Source organism: Chiloscyllium plagiosum, unplaced genomic scaffold (assembly GCF_037043375.1).
Source record: "Chiloscyllium plagiosum isolate Xiang-an unplaced genomic scaffold, Cpla_swu_hap1 HiC_scaffold_47, whole genome shotgun sequence".
In the NCBI taxonomy this organism is placed as follows: Eukaryota; Metazoa; Chordata; class Chondrichthyes; order Orectolobiformes; family Hemiscylliidae; genus Chiloscyllium; species Chiloscyllium plagiosum.
Window position 1 is genome coordinate 9,372,581 of NW_028270185.1, and position 21,373 is coordinate 9,393,953.

A 21,373-nucleotide genomic window follows, 5' to 3' on the forward strand; every position below is an offset into this window, starting at 1 on the left:
TCAGAAACGATAAAGCACAGAGTTAAGAAAAATTCTACAGTTGGAGGTGGCAAGATAGGGTGATGCCATGGATGATTGAGAAAGCAAGGACGAGAATTTTAAAATTAAGACATCACCAGATCAGAGGCCAATACAGATCAGTGACAGCACTGAGCTGGACACATTGAATTTCTTTGAAGTCCAGTCACTGTTAGCATGCAGACAAATATGGCACTCATGCAGTTCACAGATATGTTCTCTAAATAACAATGGAATGAAGATTCAGTCACTCTTTGGTTTAGTGGTGATCTGAGAGAGTAATGTCAGCTCGGGTGACAGCACAGCCTTCTGCTCTTCTGCAAACAGTGTCATGGCATCTTTTATAACCATCAGAACAAGTGGATCAGGCACAAGTGCTTATTTCTCATCTCACCAGAAGGATAACAGAGCAGCCATCCCTCAGTAATACACTCCAGTGTTATGACAGACTAAGGTACAAGTTCTCATTTTGCACCAGCTCACACAAAATATCCTAAGATTTTCAGACAGTTAAATGCAGTCTGCTGGGGATGCTATGACCAGAAAATTTCAAACAGCAGTGTTTCAGTTTAACCATTGTTAAAGGTATTCTACTTCAGGAAACCCTGTCAATCCTCTAATCATTCATTGCTGCAAATACAGACTTGTCCATATGTTATTAAAAAGGTGTGTATACATGCTTTCCTGTTATGGTTTTGCTTATGTAACATGTGACAATGAATTTTAGAATGAAAAACCTGTATGTAAACAATTACTTATAACTGTGTAGTTGCAGAGTCCAATTGATAAAGAACTGCGGAGCCTATCCAACGATCATGTTTAGAAAGGAAAAATTAACAGAAGATTATGCCAAGGCTACTTTGAGGGCTCTGATTAAGTACAGTGCAGTTGAATTACTGTGACAGAATCTGTAGAAAACAAACACTTTATTTTCAGACCTTACACATACAGAACATCACTGATTATTTAAGACAAAGTAAAATAAATAGACATGGAAAACAAGTGCCATAAAAAAAGAGTTACAGTAGTCTTTGATAAATACACAACTATTTGAGATAGTGAGATGTACAAAATATCACATATTTAAAATTTTACACAATATACAGTTCCTTTGCAATATATTTGTAGAGGAAGAAAAAGTACTTTTTTTTTATAAAAGATTTGAGAGTTTAACCCTGTCACACACTCAGCACCAGCAAACAAGACCCCAGTCTCTCATTTTCCAAAGTCTTGCATTGATTTGTTTTTCCCATTTTTAAAAATTGCATACGGCATTTTTTCAAACCAGGATGTTTTAGAATTAGTTTGCTATTGTTGGCAGTAACGTAGGGTTCTAGCAATATTGAGTTTTATGGGGACCACTGGGAAGGGACAGAATCATTTGGCGAGAGATTGTTAACAAGCCAGCCGCCTACCAAATGGAGACCCAGGAGGCAACAATTCCTGCAACCAATGTGTCGAACAACCAGCCTGTAAGCATTACAATAAAGGATGCTTTAAGTAGTAAACTTCCTTCCCAAGTTCAATGGGGCTGGAGTTGAAATTTCAGACTTTTTGTTTGAGTGGGGAAGGGTTTAAATTGCTCCAACTAATGAAAAAAAAAACCCTTACCTTGGTCAAACTAAGAACCAGACACCTCCCAACTTAAAAAAATAGGTGGAACAATACCAACAGGCAAATAATGTAACAAATGTAACTTTGTAAGATTTTATGTTTGACAATTTAACACTGGTAAAGACTTTGACAAATCATCCACTAGCCATTTTCAACCTGGGTCTAATATGTGGGGGTCTGTACAAAAAAGGACTCCAAGTAGAAGTTATTTGCATCAGCAAGGTTTTGACAGCAGCACACTGGACAGCTAGCAACCAATAACAATCTGTGGACAAAATCTTTTCCACCATATTCAGGTTGCCCACCATTTACTTTAAAAAAAAAGCAATATATACGGATTAATTCATTTTCAGCAGCACAACCTTTCTTACCAATAAAGGCAGCTTTAAAGTTTCTTTATGCTATAAACTGGAGGTGGAGAGGGGACATGATTGAGATGCATACAACTATTAGGGGCATAGACAGGATAGACGTGGAGGAATCAATGACTAGGAGACAAAGACTTAAGGTAAGAGCCAGGAGGTTTAGAAAAGTGGTGAGGAAATCTTTTTTCCACTCAGCAGATGGTGGAAATCTGGAACTCACTGCCTGTAAAGGTGATAGAGGCAGAAACTCTCAGAACATTTAAGCAGCATTGAGGTGGGCACTTGGGATGTGAAGGCATACAAGACTATGGGCCAAGTGCTAGTAAATGTGGTTTGAATAGTTAGGTGTTTGTTTTTGACCAGCACAGACACGAAGGGCCTTTACCTGTGCTGGAAGCGTCCATGACTCTAAACAGTTAACTGCAGGCAAATGTTCCATTGTTGACTGTACATTGGAACATTAGAAACACAGTAAAGTGAGCACATGACACTGAGCCAGAAAAAAATGGGCCAATTCCTTAGCTTAGTAGAGGCTGCATACTTTACAAAGAGAAATTTGGAGAGGGGACAATAGAAAGGCTAATCCTGCAGGTTTCTGCCTTGGAGCTTGGCAAAAGAAAACACTAAAGAACCAAACGCAAAGCTCATACTGACTTTGAAATATGATTTTTTTTTAGATAATAAGGAGGTGGTTTCGGGGAATGGCACAGACTTTTTTTTGATGGTGTTGGTATAAGATTAAAAAGACCTTTCAAAGGGAAGAATTAGGGTATTTAGTTTAAAAAAAATGCTACTGTGCCTCTAGGGTCTCTTTTTCCTTCCCCCAAAACAGAAAATAAATGAACAGTCTGAACTTGGAGGACTCATCTCCTACCAGGTACATCTTGGAAGAATGCTAAAAATTTCTGATTTTTTAAAAAGGGTCAATAAATTCTGAAAATGCCTTCAAGATAGTTACCAATCAAATTCCATCTTCAAATAATTATTTGTAGTTTTCTTTGACTTGGCTGTTTCATTATCACACTGGGGTCCATCTAACACAACATCAAGAGGGAAACTGGTGACAAGATCTCAAAGAAGTAAATCTAAACAATCAGGATTAAAACTATAAACTGAAATCTTAAACCTGGATTTAAATGATCAATGTTTCATTCCCTCAACAAAATCCCAATGCCATCTTGAATTTCCTGCCTGCAAGCAAGAAATTCCTGTCATCAAAGATTCTGGTGTCAAATGATCCTGGCTGCTTACAAAGCTAACCAAATGCTGCAAGACAAATTGATAGTGTCAAAATTCCAAATGATTTTTCTTTCAAAATAACCATCTGCAGTGTGATCATTACAAATACACATTTGTATAAAGCCCCTGCTCTTGAGATTGCTCAAAGTAGCATTTTGCTCCCAGTGCAGAGACTGAGCTGGCCTGTCAGCATGTTGCCTGCCATTAAACATTTGCAAAAACTGCCAGGGAGCGTACATTCAGGAAGCTTGTCGACAGGAGTTTGACAACAGGTATAAGATTCCGAAGAGCAAAGGGACTTAAGTCAGAAGGTCTCTGACTGGAAGTGCATACTATACAGCAGGGATGTCCAAAGCATGATTCATGAGACCAGGCAATCCAACCTTATTTGTACCCATATTTCACATCTACCACATTTATAGTTTTGACAGTCCAGAGGATTTGGAAAAGGTCCATTCGTGGAGCTGTTCCTTCACTGAGGGACAAAACCTAAATCAGAACATCAGGCTGCTAACTGCAGCAGCTTCAGAAAGGTGAGAAAAAGAATTTAAGCTTCTCAAGTGGTCCTAAGGTTCCAAGAGCTGCACCTGTACAGCTCATGAACACAGAAGCGTTGGACAGTCCCACTGAATAGAATGTCATTCTGAATGCCATAGAACAGTTATTATACCACTTACAATATAAATGAACTGAAAATATATATTATATATATTATATATAAAATCAATGTCAAAGTCTTTGTTTGAATTGTATTTGTTATGTAAGTTTTTGCTTCCTAGAATGCTACGTTTGCTCGGTTATATTGTTAAATGCCACATGAAGAAAATGTTAGTTCTGAAATAAACAAAGGTCAATATCACTTGGAGGCATTTTGTTCACATTTATGTAACAACTTAAATATTATGCTCAGTTCGCAATTGAATAAAACCAGTCTAATTCTTTCACAGCTCACCAGTACTCACTATCCTCCATTCTCTTCTTGAAAGATATTGTCATGTGATTATAGGAAGCCATTCTGTTTCTCTGATACTGAGTACAGAAAGGCCATTTTATTGTGATGTGTAGGTAAGGGGAGAGGTGCACATTACAGATGTATGGTCTTCAGCTAACGATACTAAGTGTTCTGTCCACGACCTGTTTCTGAACAGGAAACCTGACGAATTTTCCCATCTCTCATATCTGTTTGGTTTGCCAAACCACACAACTGCGTTTTCCCACTTAAACCACAGGAGGGAGCCATTGCTGATCTAGCAGAGAAAGTATCTTGAAGCAGCAAATATATTTTAATCAAGAAAAGAGTGATCAAATTAGCAAGTGAAGAAGTAAGCACTGCTGAGCTGATTAACCATGGTAAGCATCACATTCACATCTGATCTGCATAAATCCAATGCTCATAACTTTCCAGTGACCCCTAATCTCCTCAACTAGATAGCAATAAGTTGCAGAAATTTTGTCTGATGGCTTTTAATGTCTCTATTGCAAAGCTCAACTGCAGCACATCAATTCCTGGCCTAGCTGATGAGAACCACCCAACTCTCTATTTACTGGGATTGAATAGAGGAGTTGCCTGATCAGTACAGTATTGTGACTTACTGAGATGTTGAGTGAGCCCCAAAAATATTTTGTTTTAAATAGTAATAATCGATAACAAATGCAAAAAAAAACTATATCAGTAATGCTGTGGAAAGCAAGCAGCATTTAAAATATCTATAACAGGATGCCTCTTAGTGCTACTGGCCTCCGTGTATTTACATGCCAGGATGTATTCACTTTGAAACATTATTGGCTATAGTTTCATTTAGAAAACATCTTTGTACTGACTAATTAAATGGATTACCATTTCATAATTTGAAAGTACTTTGCAGAATTAAAAGTTTACTGTAGCCTGGGTGTCCTGGTAAATAATCGACACCAGATTCATAAGATGGGGTGTTACCATTGTTTACCTAGTGAAGTTCAAAGAAAAAAAATTATCATCCCTTTTTCCTCCTCTGCTGAAGGCGATACTCGCACGTTGAGGTATGAGTTTCACTAGCAGCTGACCAGCACTTTCCCTAAGGGTAAGTCTGGATAGTGAGTGTTAATAGGTTATTTCACTACGGAACAGCATCAGAATTAATACCAATCCTGAAGTCACTCAAGCAGCTTCGAGACCAGGTTATAGTGATCAGGACAGCATTCAACACTGACGTTCCCTTCCATAGTTTGGGGAGGGGATTGGGGTCTAACTGTATTGCCTCATCTGAGAGCAACCACCTCAGCACAAAACAGAGCCCAACACTGGGATTGTCTGGACTCAAGAACTACAGACGCCCACAAAAGCTGGTCTATTTGCAGTCAACCGATATGTTTGAAGGGAGCGGTAGGTGAGCAATATAGAAATATTAGCACGCTACTTCATTTCCTCCTTCACCTTGGTATGAGCGATTGATGGACTGGATTTGGGAGAATGGTGACTCTGCTGGCCGATGGATCCCATGACAAAAGAACCATGTACAACCCCTGGATAGAGCAAGTTGGACAGCCCAATTGTTTTTCTTTTGCTTTTAAAGTTCTTTAGAGTGGCTCAGCACCATTTCATGCATTGATTTTGAATTAGAATCCCTACTGTGTGGAAACAGATCTTTTGGCCCAACAAGTCCATACCAACCCTCCGAAAAGAATCCAACCCAGACCCATTCCTCTAATTTACCCCTGACTCATGCACTAACCTATACATCCCTGAACACTATGGGCAATTTAACAGTCCAATTCACCTTCCCCTGCACATCTTTGGACTGTGGGAGGAAACCCACTCAGACACGGGGAGAATGTGCAAACTCCACACAGACAGTCGCCCGAGGCTGGAATCAAACCCGGGTCCCTGGTGCTGTGAGGCAGCAGTGCTAACCACTGTGCCATCGTGCCGCCTGTAAATTTACCAACTAACTTAGCAAAGAGAGCATTTGTCCTTATTACGATAAGAAATACTTTGTTTTGAACCATCATATTTAGCAGAAGTGGCAAACTGATAAATCCAAGGAGAAAGCAAATATATTTTGACACAGTTAATTACTCAATGCATTGCATCAGCATTTTGGGGGAATGCCCAGAGTTTTGCATTACTTCCGTCTTAATACTCTCAAAGCCATTGCAGCAACCCTCATAACCACCACTCAATGTACTACTGAATAACAGGATGAGAACAATGGTATAATATGCTGAGCTCTGAAGAAGTGGCAAAGGATTAGTTCACCAGGATCTGCAATTGCAGATTTCTAAGTACCATTCCTTTCATTAACTATTTTAAGCTCTAGCGATTCTTTTCTCATAGAACAAAAAGCACTAAAGGGGTAGAATTTGTGCAGGATTCTCCTGATCACCCACCATCAATTTGACTTGATGTTTTTTAAACTTTAAAAAAAAAATGCATTCCCAAACTGTACCAACACAATTTCTCTAAAGGCAGATATGTGACATTCCCTACCCAGTTCACAACAATGTTTATCCTGATGCCATGAAGTATTACACCTGGGCCGTACAAGCCAGGAAAGCCCCAGGGTTGATTCCCTGTCTGTGCTCTGTTATCTGATATTAACATGTCCAATCACTGCAAATTAGTAGCCAATGAAAGTGTGAAAGATTAAAAGTCAGAGGAAGAAGTCACAGTTAAACTGCTTTGTTGAGTGCTTGTCAGATTAAAGTAAAGTTGGAGCAATCAAGCTGTCCTCTCCTGTCAGTAGTTGAAGTAATGAAGAAACATTGGAAAAGCATGGGTTTTCCATTCTCAAAAGGAAGCACTCAAAAAATGATCTTTTAGAGCTGGTGAAGGGCCTGGAAAATGGTTCTCTCAAAATTGCTTTAAATTAAATTGCCCAGAGGATGACAAATAGGTGCATTAGTTTATAAAAGCTACCCTTTGTTAATAGAGTACATTCAACACCGTCAGGCTAAGTGATCCTCAGATTATGAAATGAGAGGCAACTTACAAGCCCCCCCTAACTGTGTGTTACTACATTCATATTCTTTTGAGCCCAAGTTGGAGATCCTTGGTCCATATGCGTGTATGTCCCCTCATAATACTCCCTATTGGGGAAGGGACAGGGCAAAGAGTGATGAACCTGTATCTCTGTGACATGTGCCTGCTGCTGTATTCCAGCAAGTCAATGCTTAATTGGTACAAGATGGATAACTGGCCAGGGAACGAAAACTTAATCACACCGGTGGCAGGCTGCATTAGAAAAGTAGTCCAACATTAAAAAATAACTTATGCCAGCACAACAACTGCTGTCGCCCCTTTATATGGTTTGACCTACACTCTGCTACTTCTTTTACTTGTTCCACACAGCCCACGATCGGGTACCTATACAAAATTTACCAAAGCAATTTTCTTTTAAAGTTTAAAACATATACATATTGTGTAGAGTTCAGTGAAGACAGGCCCCAATAGAGCTTTGCTACGAAATATGTGGAGGGGGAACAACCCAGCACTGCAAACCCAGGATCCTGAACTTCATGGCTGGAGGGAAGTTATCTTCATTCACTGATTCAAAGGCAACCGTTCCGGGAGAAATGTGGGATCAACCCTTATAGAAGAGCAGATACCAGTCTGAAAGGAAGAGAACACAGAATGAAACATAAAACATTAAAAAAAGTTGCTTTTGCATTCAACCACCAGGAGGCAGATGTGAGCTTTTCAAAATCATTCTTATAAATTTTTGTTAAAATTTAATTTAAAAAAACAGAATTCCTGACTTCTTGCAGCAGTGTTTGCACATGCATGTGGACTGTACAGTGTTGTAATTCTCCATAAACTTGTCCAAACGACCATGTTACACATATCAATCTGGAGAGGGATTATCAAAAGAATGATGATTATCACCAATCCTAAATTTTCCCTCCCTCCAGTCATTTTAAATGGGCACTGTGAGATAAAAGACAAGTGAAGAGAAATCAGAGGAAGGAACTTTGAGTTTAATTCTCTCAGCTCCTCCTGTGTCAAGTGTACCAGCCCAGTTCTGACACCAGCTGAGACTGAATGCAGTTCAGGCATCATCTCTGGGACATTACCGATGCACTGCTAATTAAGACATTTAATTAAATATGATATGCACACTTTGCCAATTTCCCCATTTCAATAATTTGATGCAAGTTGCTGTTCTACTTCCCAAATGAGAAAAAGGTTAATTCCTTTAACTTGAATATTTGAAGTTAAAGTATATTCTGATGTTGAAAAAGGAGAGTTAACATAATTAGAAATGACCTTATTTTTCAATCGTGATTTTATTGCGTTGATACTAATAAATGCAGTTATCAAATTTAATCATTGCAGTTATTAACTTTAAGTTTAAATCCATTAATTCCCATATAATTGAAGCTGCCATTAACAACAGATCCTGTTTGAAACAGGATTTCCCACTAGTAAAACATGGTATAGAGGGAAACATTAGAGTTGAAGTAGAAGCTCAGCCTTAAGGGTTGTGCGGATTTGAGGATCCTTTGGCTTACCCCTTTCCGATTTCTTACTTTTTCAATTTATGCCTGCAACTGAGCTAAAATCAGATCACCTAAATCTTAAGGCCATAAACTCCAAAAAAGGAAAACTAATGGATAAGAAATAGAAGGGCACTAAAGGCCAGGAAACCTGAGTTTTGAGTTCGTGATGATCAGGAACCGTAGAGATCCATGCCCTCAGGCACATAACTAGAGCTAGTGTGAGTAGACAACATTAAAACATGACTCCTATTCCTGACAGGAGCTGAATACTGAAGTGTGCCAACTACCAAAGCTTGCATTATTATTATATATAAATAACTACACACTTTCCCCACAATTTGCTTGATTCTTGTCAATAGAAGGATGTTAAGGCCACTTGCATCCTTCCAACGACTTAGTCTCATGAGTGAGTTCAGGCAGGATTGGCCGGCTATTTGACTGAACAGCACTGCAGTCAACTCCAATCTGGCCCTCACCTATCAGGCATATGTATTAATCATGAAGAGTGGGAACATTAATTAAAATCTGGGCTCTTAGCATGTAGCAAGCTGCCAGCCCTTTATGGCCTTTATGATTTAATAGACCATGGAGACACCACCTACTACTACAAAAAAACCGTACACAGCATGGTGGTTCAGTGGTTAGCACTGCTGCCTCACAGCGCCAGGTACCCATGTTCAATTCCAGCCTCGGGCAACTGTCTGTGCGGAGTTTGCACATTCCCCCAGTGTCCGCGTGGGTTTCCTCCGGGTGCTCCTGTTTCCTCCCATAATCCAAACATGCGCAAGTTAGGTGAATTGACCATGCTAAATTGCCCATAGTGTTAGGTGCATTAGTCAGGGATAAATGTAGGGCCAAATCTAATCAAAAACAGAAATTGCTGGAAGAGCTCAGCAGGTCTGGTAATTTCTGTGGAGAGAAATCAGAGTTAACTTTTCAGGTCAAATGACCTCAGAAGGGTCGCTTGACCCAAAATGTTGACTGATTTCTCTCCACAGATGCTGCCAGACCTGCTGAGCTTTTCCAGAAATTTCTGTTTTTGTTTCTGATTTACAGCATCCACAGTTCTTTCAGTTTTTGTTTAGCAACAAATATAGTTTGATCAAGCTTTTGACAGTGCTAAACAATTCCTCCAGGTCACTAGGTCCAACCAATAATCTCACTCAAAATTCATTGCTGCATACATACCGTTTAGCTTAACTTGTGGTACTTTTAACATTTTTGTATGGTACCATAAAAGGGAGCTTGGCAGTGGCCTTGACCGTTGTTGGATGGTACCCCAACCATTATACTCATGTGCAAGTGTGCAACATAGTGAGCTCACTGCCTCAAAATTCTTTTTACAATGATGGAATAAGGAGGAGTAAAAATCGTTTCACAGGCTTTGCAGTGCTGAAGCTCACCTGCTCACAGGAATGAGACCGGAGAGGTGATATTGCGTCATACGAATACTTTGGCAAGGGCATCTGCTCCTGCACTGGCAATGTAGGCTTTGCTCGGGTGAAAGGTGACATCATGGATTGCCTCATCATACTTCTTTCGGTGCGCTGTGATCTCTTGAACGCAGGTCTTGTTGTCCAGGTTCCAGAGCCGTATTGAACAGTCATGACCTGTTTAATTGGGCACACTCAAGCATTTAAACACTACATATTTGCATAGAAACCAAAAGAAAAAAGCATATACTTCTATCGCACACATCATTCCCCCTAGAACATTCCAAATTGCTTTACAGCCAATGAGATATGATCATTACTGTTACAGTTAAGTACAAGAGTCAAACAGCAATGATGTAAACACCTGGTTAATCTGGTTTCTGGTGGTGTAGGTGTTGATACACGAAATAGAATAGTAATTCATTAAGGTTGTTGTTGAATGAAGTGTTAGCTTTAAAAAAAATGAAAAAATGCAACTCATTGGCTGCAAAACACTGATGTGGTGAAAGATGGTTTATAAACTCAGGATTACATATAGTTGTTTGGCAGTACAGAACTCAAGTCTTGTTGAAAGAAAGAGACATGTTTTCTTGAAGCTTTTCACTTTGCACCCATCAAGACAATTTACAAGAAATATCAACGTAAAAGGAAAGTAACATTTCTACAGTATGAACGGAGAATAATAATTATGTCAATCAGAATTGTCCTGGAGAGTGCAATATAAAAAGCTTTACCCAAAATGTGTCTTTTTCTTCCCAACTATACTCAAGTCAGGGCTTTTCCTCTCGTGTTTTATAGACTGCAGAATACAACAGTACAAACAATCGCCAAGCAAAGGTAGTTCAGTGATACTTACTCCCTGACATCAGGAAAACTCCATTAGGGTCAACAGCAAGAGAGGTGACTGCATCCAAGTGGGCAACCATTGAATGGATCATTTTTCCTTTAAGGTGGATTAAAGAACATCACAGAAAGATATCAGTTAGATAGATGATAATTCTTCATATTCTTTATTCTCCACATCCATTTGGCTCATCAGTTCTTGTTTCCCTCTCTCTTCCTCGACTCTGAAGAGTTACGTATGGGTGGAATGGTCGTCTGATTAAGAGGTACCACCTGATACTTTTGTGTAATGTTTAAAGGTCAGGCCTAGGTATTCTTAAAACGCAAAGCAATCCTGGCAGAATGCAATTAAAACAATTTCCACCAACATCAGATTAGGGTGAATGTTGAATATCCACAAGGAAAGCAAACTTCTCATTTCAGATATTCAAAATCTCAAGCCATTCGAAGTTTGATACTGAGCAGGAAATGGATCTGTAGATTTCGACCATCCAAGAAACTCAAGGCTCTGCCCGATTGCTTTTCTTTGTGCGTTAAAGGTGGATATCTCTTTGCTTAACCTGCTGAGTTTGGCTCTTTACTCGGCCATTCACATTATGTAGAAATATTAAAGCTCATCCTCAAGTATGTAAGAAACGCTGTTCATTATACCATTTCCAGCTGCCACATTCTGCTACCTCATTCTCCTCTGAATGCCTTCCCATCTCAATGTCTTTTTTTTTGTTCACTCACAGGATTCGGGCATCGCTAACTAAGCTAACATTTACTGCCTATCTCTGGATGCTATCAAGATGATGATGGTGAGCTGTCTTCTTGAATGCTGTCCATTTGGTGTAGGGAGGGAACTCCAGGATTTTGACTCAATAACAGTGAAGAATGGTGATATAGTTATATGTCAGGGTGGTGATTGGCTTGGAGAGGACCCTACAGGTCATGGTTCTCCCATATATCGGCTGCCCTTGTCCTTCTAGATGGCAACGGTTTTGGGTTTGGAAGGTGTTGACTAAAAAGCCTTGGTGAATTTCTGCAATGCATCGTGTAGCTGGTGCACATGGCTGCTACTGAGAAGGTGGTGAGGGAAGTGGATGTTTGTTGACATGATTCCAAGCAAAGCAGGCTTTGTTCTATAAGGGTGTCATGTTTCATTTGTTAGAGCTGCACTCATACAGGAAAGTGGTAGTATTCCACCACAGGAAGAAAGTGAGGACTGCAGATGCTGGAGATCAGAGTCCAGGGTTGGGTGCTGGAAAAGCACAGCAGGTCAGGCAGCAGTCAAGGAGCACGACAATCGCTTGTGCCCAAAACGTCGATTCTCCTGCTCCTCGGATGCTGCCCGACCTGCTGTGTTTTTCCAACACCACACTCTCGACAGTATTCCACACCACATTCCTGACCTGTGCCTTGTAGAAGGTGCACTGGCTCTGCAGAGTCAGAAAGAGTTAATTGCTGCAGAGTTCCTAGCCTCTGGTCTTTACCTGTTCAGACTACAAATTTCACTGTTTAGAACAATTCAGTGAACTTCTGATCTCAACTGCCACATGTACAATCTCTGAATAAACCATCAAATAAACTTTCGTTTTTTACCTGTCTTGTTGTCAAAGAACCGAATACACCTGTCGTCATGCGCAGTAATAGTTACTGGCAGCTTGGGGTGGCTGACAACTCGGTTAATCTGATTAGCAGCTGAACAGAGAGAAAAAGAAAATGTATTTAACCCAACCAGATTTTCCAAGGTCATTTTGTTTTACAAAATTAACCGGGATTTACACAATCAGGAACCATATTTTGTAATTTTAAAGTCTAATATAATTTTGGAATTTACAGAAACACAGAAAAAAGGAGCAGAGTAGGCCATTCTGCCCTGTGAGCCCACTCTGCCATTCAATATGGCTGATCATCCAACTCAGTATCCTCTTCCTGCTTTCTCCCCAGACCCTTTAGCCCTAAGAATACATCTATCTCATATGTTAAGAGGGTACTTTTAACTTGCTTTGTATACAGTATGGTGATTACCTGCACCCACAATTCCCCTCAAGGCTGGGAAATGGCCAACTTCTTTCAATCTAGGTATGTAGCAAGCAAACAGGCAATCAGACCAACTGATCTATGCCAGACATTATGCTCCTCATTCTGTTTTTTTTATCTAGCCCCATCAATGTATCTTTCTATTTCTTTCTCCCTCAGGTGTTTGCTTTCTTTCTGTTAAATGCTTCTCTATTTAGCTCACTCACACAATGGTAGCAAGTTCCACGTTATAAGTACTCGCAGAGTAAACTTGCTTGAATTGATTTATTTGTGTTCTCACAACAAATGGCAAACATCTTCTCTGTGCCTAGCTTAGCAAGGCCCCTCATAACCTTAAGATCCAACAGATTACATCTTGGCCTTCTCTTTCCTAGATGAGTAAGCCTCTTTAATATTTCTGAACCGCTATAACTTCTCAGTTCTGTTAGTGTCCTCATAAATCTTGTTCTTGCATCCTCCAAAGCCTCAATTTGGCTTCTTCCAATTACTTCAAAACATCGTTAACATCTTCTGTGATGAAATCACAGGATTATGTATGACTCAAAAGGATATAATTTCTGGAAAGTTCTTAGTGGGTGGTTAATCGACATATCTTATGCATGCTTTTGTCAGAGACGGAGGTCAACAGAAACCACGTATAGCCTTATTACCCAACTGATACAATCTGAATACACCTGATTCACAAACATTCCAGCAAAACATAGGAAAAATAGCTCCATATGAAAGGAGCAAATAACAACAGGTTAGAGGTGTAGAGCTCTACAAGTAAGACACGAGTCACTTACAGGTTGTAACCCCTCTTTACTAGCCCCCATGTGTCAGCTTACCAGTGTCAGATGTTTTAGAATCCAGGGTCATTACTGGCTGCAATGCCTGCAGGTCATATATGACCACATCGCCGTTCGTGAAGGAAGCTACAGCATGATCAGGATCACTCACAAAGGCAACAGAGGTAGGAATTCCATTTTCTGCAGAACAGAAAAATAACTTTGACCACAAAATGTAAGTAGTTAGTTACTGTGTTACTATACTGTACTTCTATCTTGCAGCCCTCAGGGCATTATAATTGTATGACCAATATCAATTGCATACGTTTGATAAATGCTAGCATTTATTATCCAAATTGTAGTTCAATGGCTGATACAGCCTGTAGTTGAACTATACAAATCAGTTAGGGCCCACATTACAGTTAAAATTACCAAATCAAATCTAAACAATTATCATTTCAACTGGCCCAAGGGTCAAGAAAAAATAGGAGTTTCTGCTCCTGAATCCAACAACTGGAAAGTATTTGAGTGTGTGTTTCATCTCTTCGTTTCAAAAAAGCCTGACATTGGTACTTTTTCACCTGTGGGCATCAAACAAAGTCCCAGTTCCGCATGAAGGAACAGCATCCTAGCAAAGAGTGGGGCATCTCAAGGATAAGAAGCTAAAAGACTAAGAAGAAACTACAATAATTAAACATTACAACATTTTAATTCTTCCTTCATTGCTTTAGATCTGACAATTCACTCCATCTTGCTCTGGCTCAGCTACAAGAGCTCCAAATTTAATGAGGGGCAGGGCTATCAACCCTGCAGCAGATGATACACCCCTGTCTGGTAGGCAGCAACTATGTCTCTCTTCTGTACCACTAGTTGGTCTGTATCTTCTCTTCCAGAAGGTAGCAACTCACTACTTCTAATACACATCTCAGAAAGGTAGCCTTACTCTAGTATCCCTTTTCCTAATCATCCCAGAGACACCATATGTTTGACTCCCAAGCCTTTACTCACCCTTCTCTCTGGTGTACGTACTAACACATGCTGGATTTGCGGTTGCGTCCCACAACCTAATAGTTCCATCTGCTGAACAAGAAATGAGGCGGTTCTTTGGGATATTAAATGCAAGTCCCCAAACCGTATCTGTGTGACCATTTAGTGTTCTGGACAGAATGCTCTCATCTGTAAAAACAAGGATATTCTTATTACTGAATGATAAATTGCATGACAGAGAAAACAGAGTCTTAACAACACGATTAGCTCATAAACATAATTACACCACCTATCAGGTCTGACCCTTCCAGTGTCTCATTTCTTTGGGATACCCAGGCTTTGCTTCTCTACATTTTAACCACTTTCAAAAAAAGGTTACAAGTAAATATCAGCAGGAGTGTACATTAAATGGTTGATCCCTCATGACCTCGTTTGGTCAGCACAACAATGCAGATTTAGTTGACATTAAAAAAATGACAACTAATATTGTTGTTCAGATAAAACATAGAATGGGAAATGATTGGAGAATAAACATCAACATGTTCAGGAGAAAAAAAAAAGAGTAAAGAGGGAAAGTCAGCAAGGAAATAAATAAAATAGATAAAAGCCTAAACACAACTGGATATTCATAAAATGTTTGAACATCACCCTAGTTAATGACCAGAACAGTTAAAAGTCAATTGTTATCTATCATTCATTACTGTACATAATGAGTCCTGGTCATCTTGCATTTGAAGGTCTATCAGCATGCTACTCTGTTAAATACTACTTAGCACATACCATAAGTGTCATATGGATCAATGTTCAAGCTTGGAATATTCCAGCAGCAAATTGTGCCATCAAGTCCTCCACTGAAGCACTGGTCCCCTTTTGAACTAACCGCTAAAGATAACACTGGATCTCTGTAACAGGAGAGGCAGAGATTTAAAAAAAAAAGAGCCAAGTACAATTAAAATTGCTTGACAAGTGTTATCAGAATTCCCAAAGCAATACCAATGTAGTGCAGTTCAATAATTTCCCACTGTCCTAATGATTATGACTCAGCTGGAGTACAGTTACAAGTTAGCTCCCAGTCAGGCACTCTATTTCAACACCTATGAGCACAGTGGCTAGCGTTTACACCATTTCAGTTGTCCTGGTGAGATCCACAAAGTATCGACTCTGAATCAAATCTGGAACAGAGTATGCAGATAGAGTGACCCCATGGACAAATGAACTCAGTGTTTGATTAATTAAAGCTGTTAACTTCCAATAAGAACGTTGAATTATCAATTTGAATGAATCAAGTAACAGCATCTAAATGGGAATTTGGAATTAAGAGATTATTTGCATCATCTAAGATTGATGGGCTAACTGATAATTATATACTCACACGTGTCCCCTGAACGTATAAATTGGTTCCACATCCAACGCAGTACTCCTAGAACAAAATAAAATTAAACACCTAAGTGGACGTTTTTCTCTTCCAATAACATCCTTTCAGGATTTTCTAAAAACTAAAGCTTTATTGCCAATGTAAAATTTTTAGCTGCTTTTTATGCAACTTGTCCATTTTCAGTCTCCAACAGCCATCTGAAAATTGAAATAAAACAGGTCTCCACAAAACAGGCAGCCAGTTAGAGTCATTTCCCATTTGAATTTGAACAGATACACTTAACAGTTTCAAGGAGTTGCTTTAGATCTGTAACTTGTGATATTAGTATATGCCACATATAGTATAACATTAGCTTCAAAAGGGAATAAGAGATGAACAGGGAAAGGAAGTAACTCTTGACGCATCCACTGTAGAAACACGTCTTCCAACTAGTAATTAACTGCCCCATGAACAACTTCAGAATTTCAAATGGTGAGAAGCATTACTGTTGGGAAATAGAATGCTTTCTAACTGGTCTACCTAACACCAGTGATGTGCACTCATTAGATCCAGAGGCAGTGTTCCAATAATAAACCTTACCTTCAAACTTAACTGCAATACAGAGGAACCTCGATTATCCGATAAAGGTGGGCGGGCACTATTTCATTCAGTTAACTGAATAATCAATTATCTGAGTTCCTCTGGGGCTTGGAGTTTTCTGTGAAGTCAACTCCCTGTTCAGAAGACTAGGCAGCAACACACCCCGGGCAAGCCCCTGCCCATTCCCCAATCCTGCCACTCCCACCCGCTCCACAAATCCTATCCACATCCCCCCACCTTCTGACCCCTGTCTGCACTCCCGCTCCTTGGCCAACCCGTCCCCACCCCCACCATCAGCCTCCCCCGATTCTCCTAACCTCCTCCCACCCACCCACTTCTCCGGAGAAGCTGGACTGGACACCAACAGTAAGACTGCTGCTGCCATTGTGGGGGTAAGTCTCCAAATAGCATGCGTGCGCGCATGCACATGCACACACACACATGCATGCACAAGGTTTTACTGCAACATTTTGACAGGTTTCACCTCTGCCCTGTATAGAGCAATATTCGAGAGGTTATCTGGGGAAGGGGGTATAGGGTTCACCCCTATGTAGAATGCCAGGAAAAGTGTGGAGGGGGGGGGGGGGGAAAGAGAGAGCGAGCAGAAAGTCAGTCATTTAGAGACGGTGCCTGGACTGTCCAGGACTGTTCTTGGCAGCATTTCAGTGAACCAAGTTAGTTTTTAAACATTGTTCCTGTAAACAAAAGATGCGAACAGGGTTGAAACAGCTCTTTAATGTAATGTTTCTATCAGGACCTTGAGGTCCCCTTCAGATAATCTGAAATTCAGATAAATGATATTTGGATAATCGAGGTTCCTCTGTAGTATGAATTATTTTCTATTCCACGCCTCAGGTACCCCCTCTGAACAAGCTCGCCTGCTTCGTATAAATTATGGACAATTATTGACCCACAGTCATCTCAAAGGGGAGCAAGACTTTTGCTCTCTCTGGGTGGCTAAAGCTGCAAGTTCATGATCTAACCCACCACAATACTCGGTCCTTTGAAAAGACTAACCCAACAGAACTGTACAGGATTCAGTAATATCAAGAAATTGTTAATTTACCAACTTCAGCCTGCTTTGCTCAGTTCTAATCAGAAACAAACTGATCTCACGATGCAGAAAAAAATTACTTTTTGGCAGGAACTGTTTTCTGCAGGTTCCACAGCTTCAGAGTACGATCCTCAGAAGCAGTAATGAGCACAGGCTCCACTGGGTGAAACGCCAATGCACGGATCCCATCAAAATGGCTCCGCAATGTATACTTCGGATTCCAGGTTTTCCTGAAGGCATCTTTGCAATCAGAAATCTGCAAAGAGGAAGTCAAAGTCTGATGAAGGGTCATTGACATGAAACATTGACTTTTTTTTCTCTCCCACTTTAGATGCTGCCCAAACTGCTGAGTATTCCAACAATTTCTGTTTTGATTTAAGACACATTCCTGGCTATGTTTGCAAAGTTCCCTCTTCCAAAGAATTGATAGCATTTCTGACTGATGGATAGCACTCTCGAGTGGGCTAGGAGGAGCCTTGTGAAACAAGTAACATTTAGCCTCCATTGCAATGCAGCATTAGATTTTTAAAGTTTCAACTGTTTTGGAAAATATTAGCCACATTCTAGAGTTGCATTTGGGTTGTTGTAATTGAGCCTGTTGCCCTAGGCTTTGGGATGTGGACGAAAAAGCTGCTTCACACTTTCAATCACTGCTCACCAACTCAGCTAAAACACGTGGAATAAGATCATATTTCAGCCGGGATGTCCTGTATGGCTTTTAGTCTGTGCCTGGACTTGCTCATCCATGCAGAATAGCCACAAGGTTGAGGACAGGAACTGAACACCAGCAAGAGCCAACGAGAGCGAATAAAAATTTTTAAGATGGTACAAAAAGTGCTTTCCCTTCTAGTTTAATGTAGTTAATGCTTCAAAATTCATGAGTCCTAATGATGCAAATTTAAGATTAAAATCTTAATCTGTGGGTAAGGAAGGGCAGATTTAAAAAAAAAATATAAGGTGCTTTTAAGAGCTTTTTAGGCTTAATGTCACTGAAGGCATTCAAGAGACACAGTGTAAGAGTTAGTAGATTAAGAGAGGTGGTTACACAGCTGGATCAGTCAGATAGATGGGTGACTGTCAGGAAAGGTAAGCAGGTAGTTTATACATCTCCTGTGGCTATTCCTGTCTCAGATATTCCATTTTGGGTACGTTTAAAGGAGACAGCTTCTCAGAGGAAAACAGAAGTGGCAGTCAGATACTAAGATTGAATCTTGTATTAAGCTGGGTTTGTCGAGATTGAAAAGAATAATTGTTATTGGGCACTCTCCCGTCAGGGACATGCAGAGGAGAGTCTGCAACCATAAGTGTGAATCTAGGATAGTATGTTGCCTTCTTGGTATCATAGTTAAGGGCATCTCAAAACGGTTTAAGCATACTGTGAAAGGGGAGAGAGAAAAGCTGGATGTTGTTGCATGCATTGGTAGGAACAACAGAGTTAGGGAAATGGTTAAGGCTTTGCAGAGTGAATATAACAGGTTAGGTAGAAGGTTAAAAAGCAGAACCTCAAAAGGTAATAATCTCTGGTTTACTCCTGGTGTCACATTCTCAAGACAGTAGGAATAAAAAGACAGGGAAGGCAAATCAATGGCTGAAGAGATGGTGCAATGCATACTGTGATGTTTGGATCATTGTGATCTCTTCTGGGGTGGAAAAGACCTGCTCACCTGAACTGGAAAGGGACCAATATCCTGATGGGGAATTTGCTTGTTCTATTTCAGGAGCTGAATGTAGGTTTGCTCGCTGAGCTGGAAGGTTCGTTTTCAGACATTTCATCCCCATACTAGGTAACATCATCAGTGAGCCTCCGGATGAAGCACTGGTGGTATGGTCTACTTTCTATTTATGCATGTGTTTGAGTTTCCTGAAGTTGGTAATGTCATTTCCTGTTCTTTTTCTCAGGGGGTGGTAAATGAGATCCAAATCAATGTGTTTGTTGATAGAATTAAGGTTGGAATGCCATGCTTCTAGGAATTCTCGTGAGTGCTTCTGTTTGGTTTGTCCTAGGATGGATGTGTTGTCCCAGTCGAAGTGGTGTCCTTCCTCATCTGTACGTAAGGGTACTAGTGAGAGTGGGTCATGTCTTTTTGTGGCTAGGTGATGCTCATGTATCCTGGTGGCTAGTTTTCTGCCTGTTTGTCCAATGTAATGTTTTGTTACAGTTCTTGCATTAATGACAATAGTTTTGCTTGTTGTCTTCCACTGGGATGGGGGAGGGTGGAAGGCCCAGTAAATATGGGTGTAATAATCGTTGCTCCCATGGACAGGAGCCTTGGAGGAGGTGCGGCGAGTGAAATAATGTATTATAGTACAATGTAGTGCAATTTAAATTTAGTGGATTGTAGTGTAATTTAATGTTATTTTATTTAATTTGGGTTTCTGCTAATTTGGTTTAAGTAAATATGAGATGACTGTATCTTGAAGAATAGTAGGCATTTTATTGTCAACGTTACTGTAATATAATAGTACAATATTATTTTTACTTTTCTGTACTTTTGTACTTTTATAACTCTGTTTATTTGTAAGAGTGAAAATATTTTTTCCATTAAATATATACATTTAAAAAAAGGCTATCAGGAGAAGCCTGGGACTTGGAGACCTGAGAGTCTGACATCAATGGTTTATATGTTGTTGGAGGTGATTCTGAAAGATAGGATTTACATACATTGGAGAGGCAAGGACTGATTAGAGATAGTCAGCAGTGTTTTGTGCAAAGGAAATAATGTTTTACAAACTTGATTGAATGTTTTGAGGAAGTAATATCGATAAGGACAGAGCAGCAAATATTGTTGACATGGATTTTAGTGAAGCCTTTGATAAGGTTCCACATTGGTAGACTGATTAATAAAATTAGATCACATGCGATTCAGGGTTAGCTTGCCAATTAGATACAAAATTCATCAGACGGTACCAGACAGAGGGTGGTGGTGGAGGGCTGTTTTTTGGACTGGAAGTCTGTGACCAGCAATGTTCCATGGTGATTGGTACTGGGTCCACTTTTGTTTGTCATTTAGATAAAGAGTTGGATGAGAATATGGGATGCATAGTTAGTAAGTTTGCAGATGACACCACAGTGGACAGTGAAGGAGGTTATCTCAGATTAGAAAGAAATCCTGATCAATTAGGTCAATGGACTGAGGAGTGGCAGATGCAGTTTGTTTTATGAAATGCCAAGGGCAGGATTTCTACAATTAACGGCAGAGCTGAAAGATTTAAGGGTTCAGATTCATAATTCTGAAATTTGCATCAAATGGAGACAGGGTGGGTTACGGTGGCATTTAGCCCCCCTGCCTTCACTGCTCAAATCTTAGAGTAGAGGAGTTGGGATGTCATGTTGAGGTTTTACAGGACATTGGTGAGGCCTCGTCTGGAGTACTGCATGCAGTTCTGCTTGCCCTGGGATATTATTAAATTGGAGAGGGTTCAGAAAAGATTTATTGGGATACTGGCGAGAATGGAGGGTTTGAATTACAAACTAGTCTAAGAGTTTTCCACTGGAACATAGGAGATTGAGGGGTAACTTCATAGAGGTTTATAAAATCAAGAGGGGCATAGATAAGGTGAATAGCAAGGGTCTTTTCCCTAGGATAGAATAGTTCAAA

The 21,373-nt window shown here is 40.0% G+C and overlaps 1 protein-coding gene across 1 annotated transcript in view; it reads right to left on the bottom strand.

The window, feature by feature from the left end:
- Window positions 1-927: 927 nt before the first annotated feature.
- LOC122542811 (striatin-3-like) overlaps window positions 928-21,373 on the bottom strand; it is a 53,737-nt gene continuing 33,291 nt past the window's right edge. Inside the window, exons 10-18 of the mRNA XM_043680869.2 lie at window positions 17,855-18,030; window positions 16,139-16,186; window positions 15,547-15,668; window positions 14,788-14,955; window positions 13,840-13,980; window positions 12,572-12,670; window positions 11,001-11,087; window positions 10,115-10,321; window positions 928-7,824 (exon numbers count right to left, since the gene is read on the bottom strand). Coding sequence (XP_043536804.1) covers window positions 10,152-10,321; window positions 11,001-11,087; window positions 12,572-12,670; window positions 13,840-13,980; window positions 14,788-14,955; window positions 15,547-15,668; window positions 16,139-16,186; window positions 17,855-18,030 — 1,011 coding nt within the window. The 3' untranslated portion in view covers window positions 928-7,824; window positions 10,115-10,151. The remainder of the gene's footprint in view (window positions 7,825-10,114; window positions 10,322-11,000; window positions 11,088-12,571; window positions 12,671-13,839; window positions 13,981-14,787; window positions 14,956-15,546; window positions 15,669-16,138; window positions 16,187-17,854; window positions 18,031-21,373) is intronic.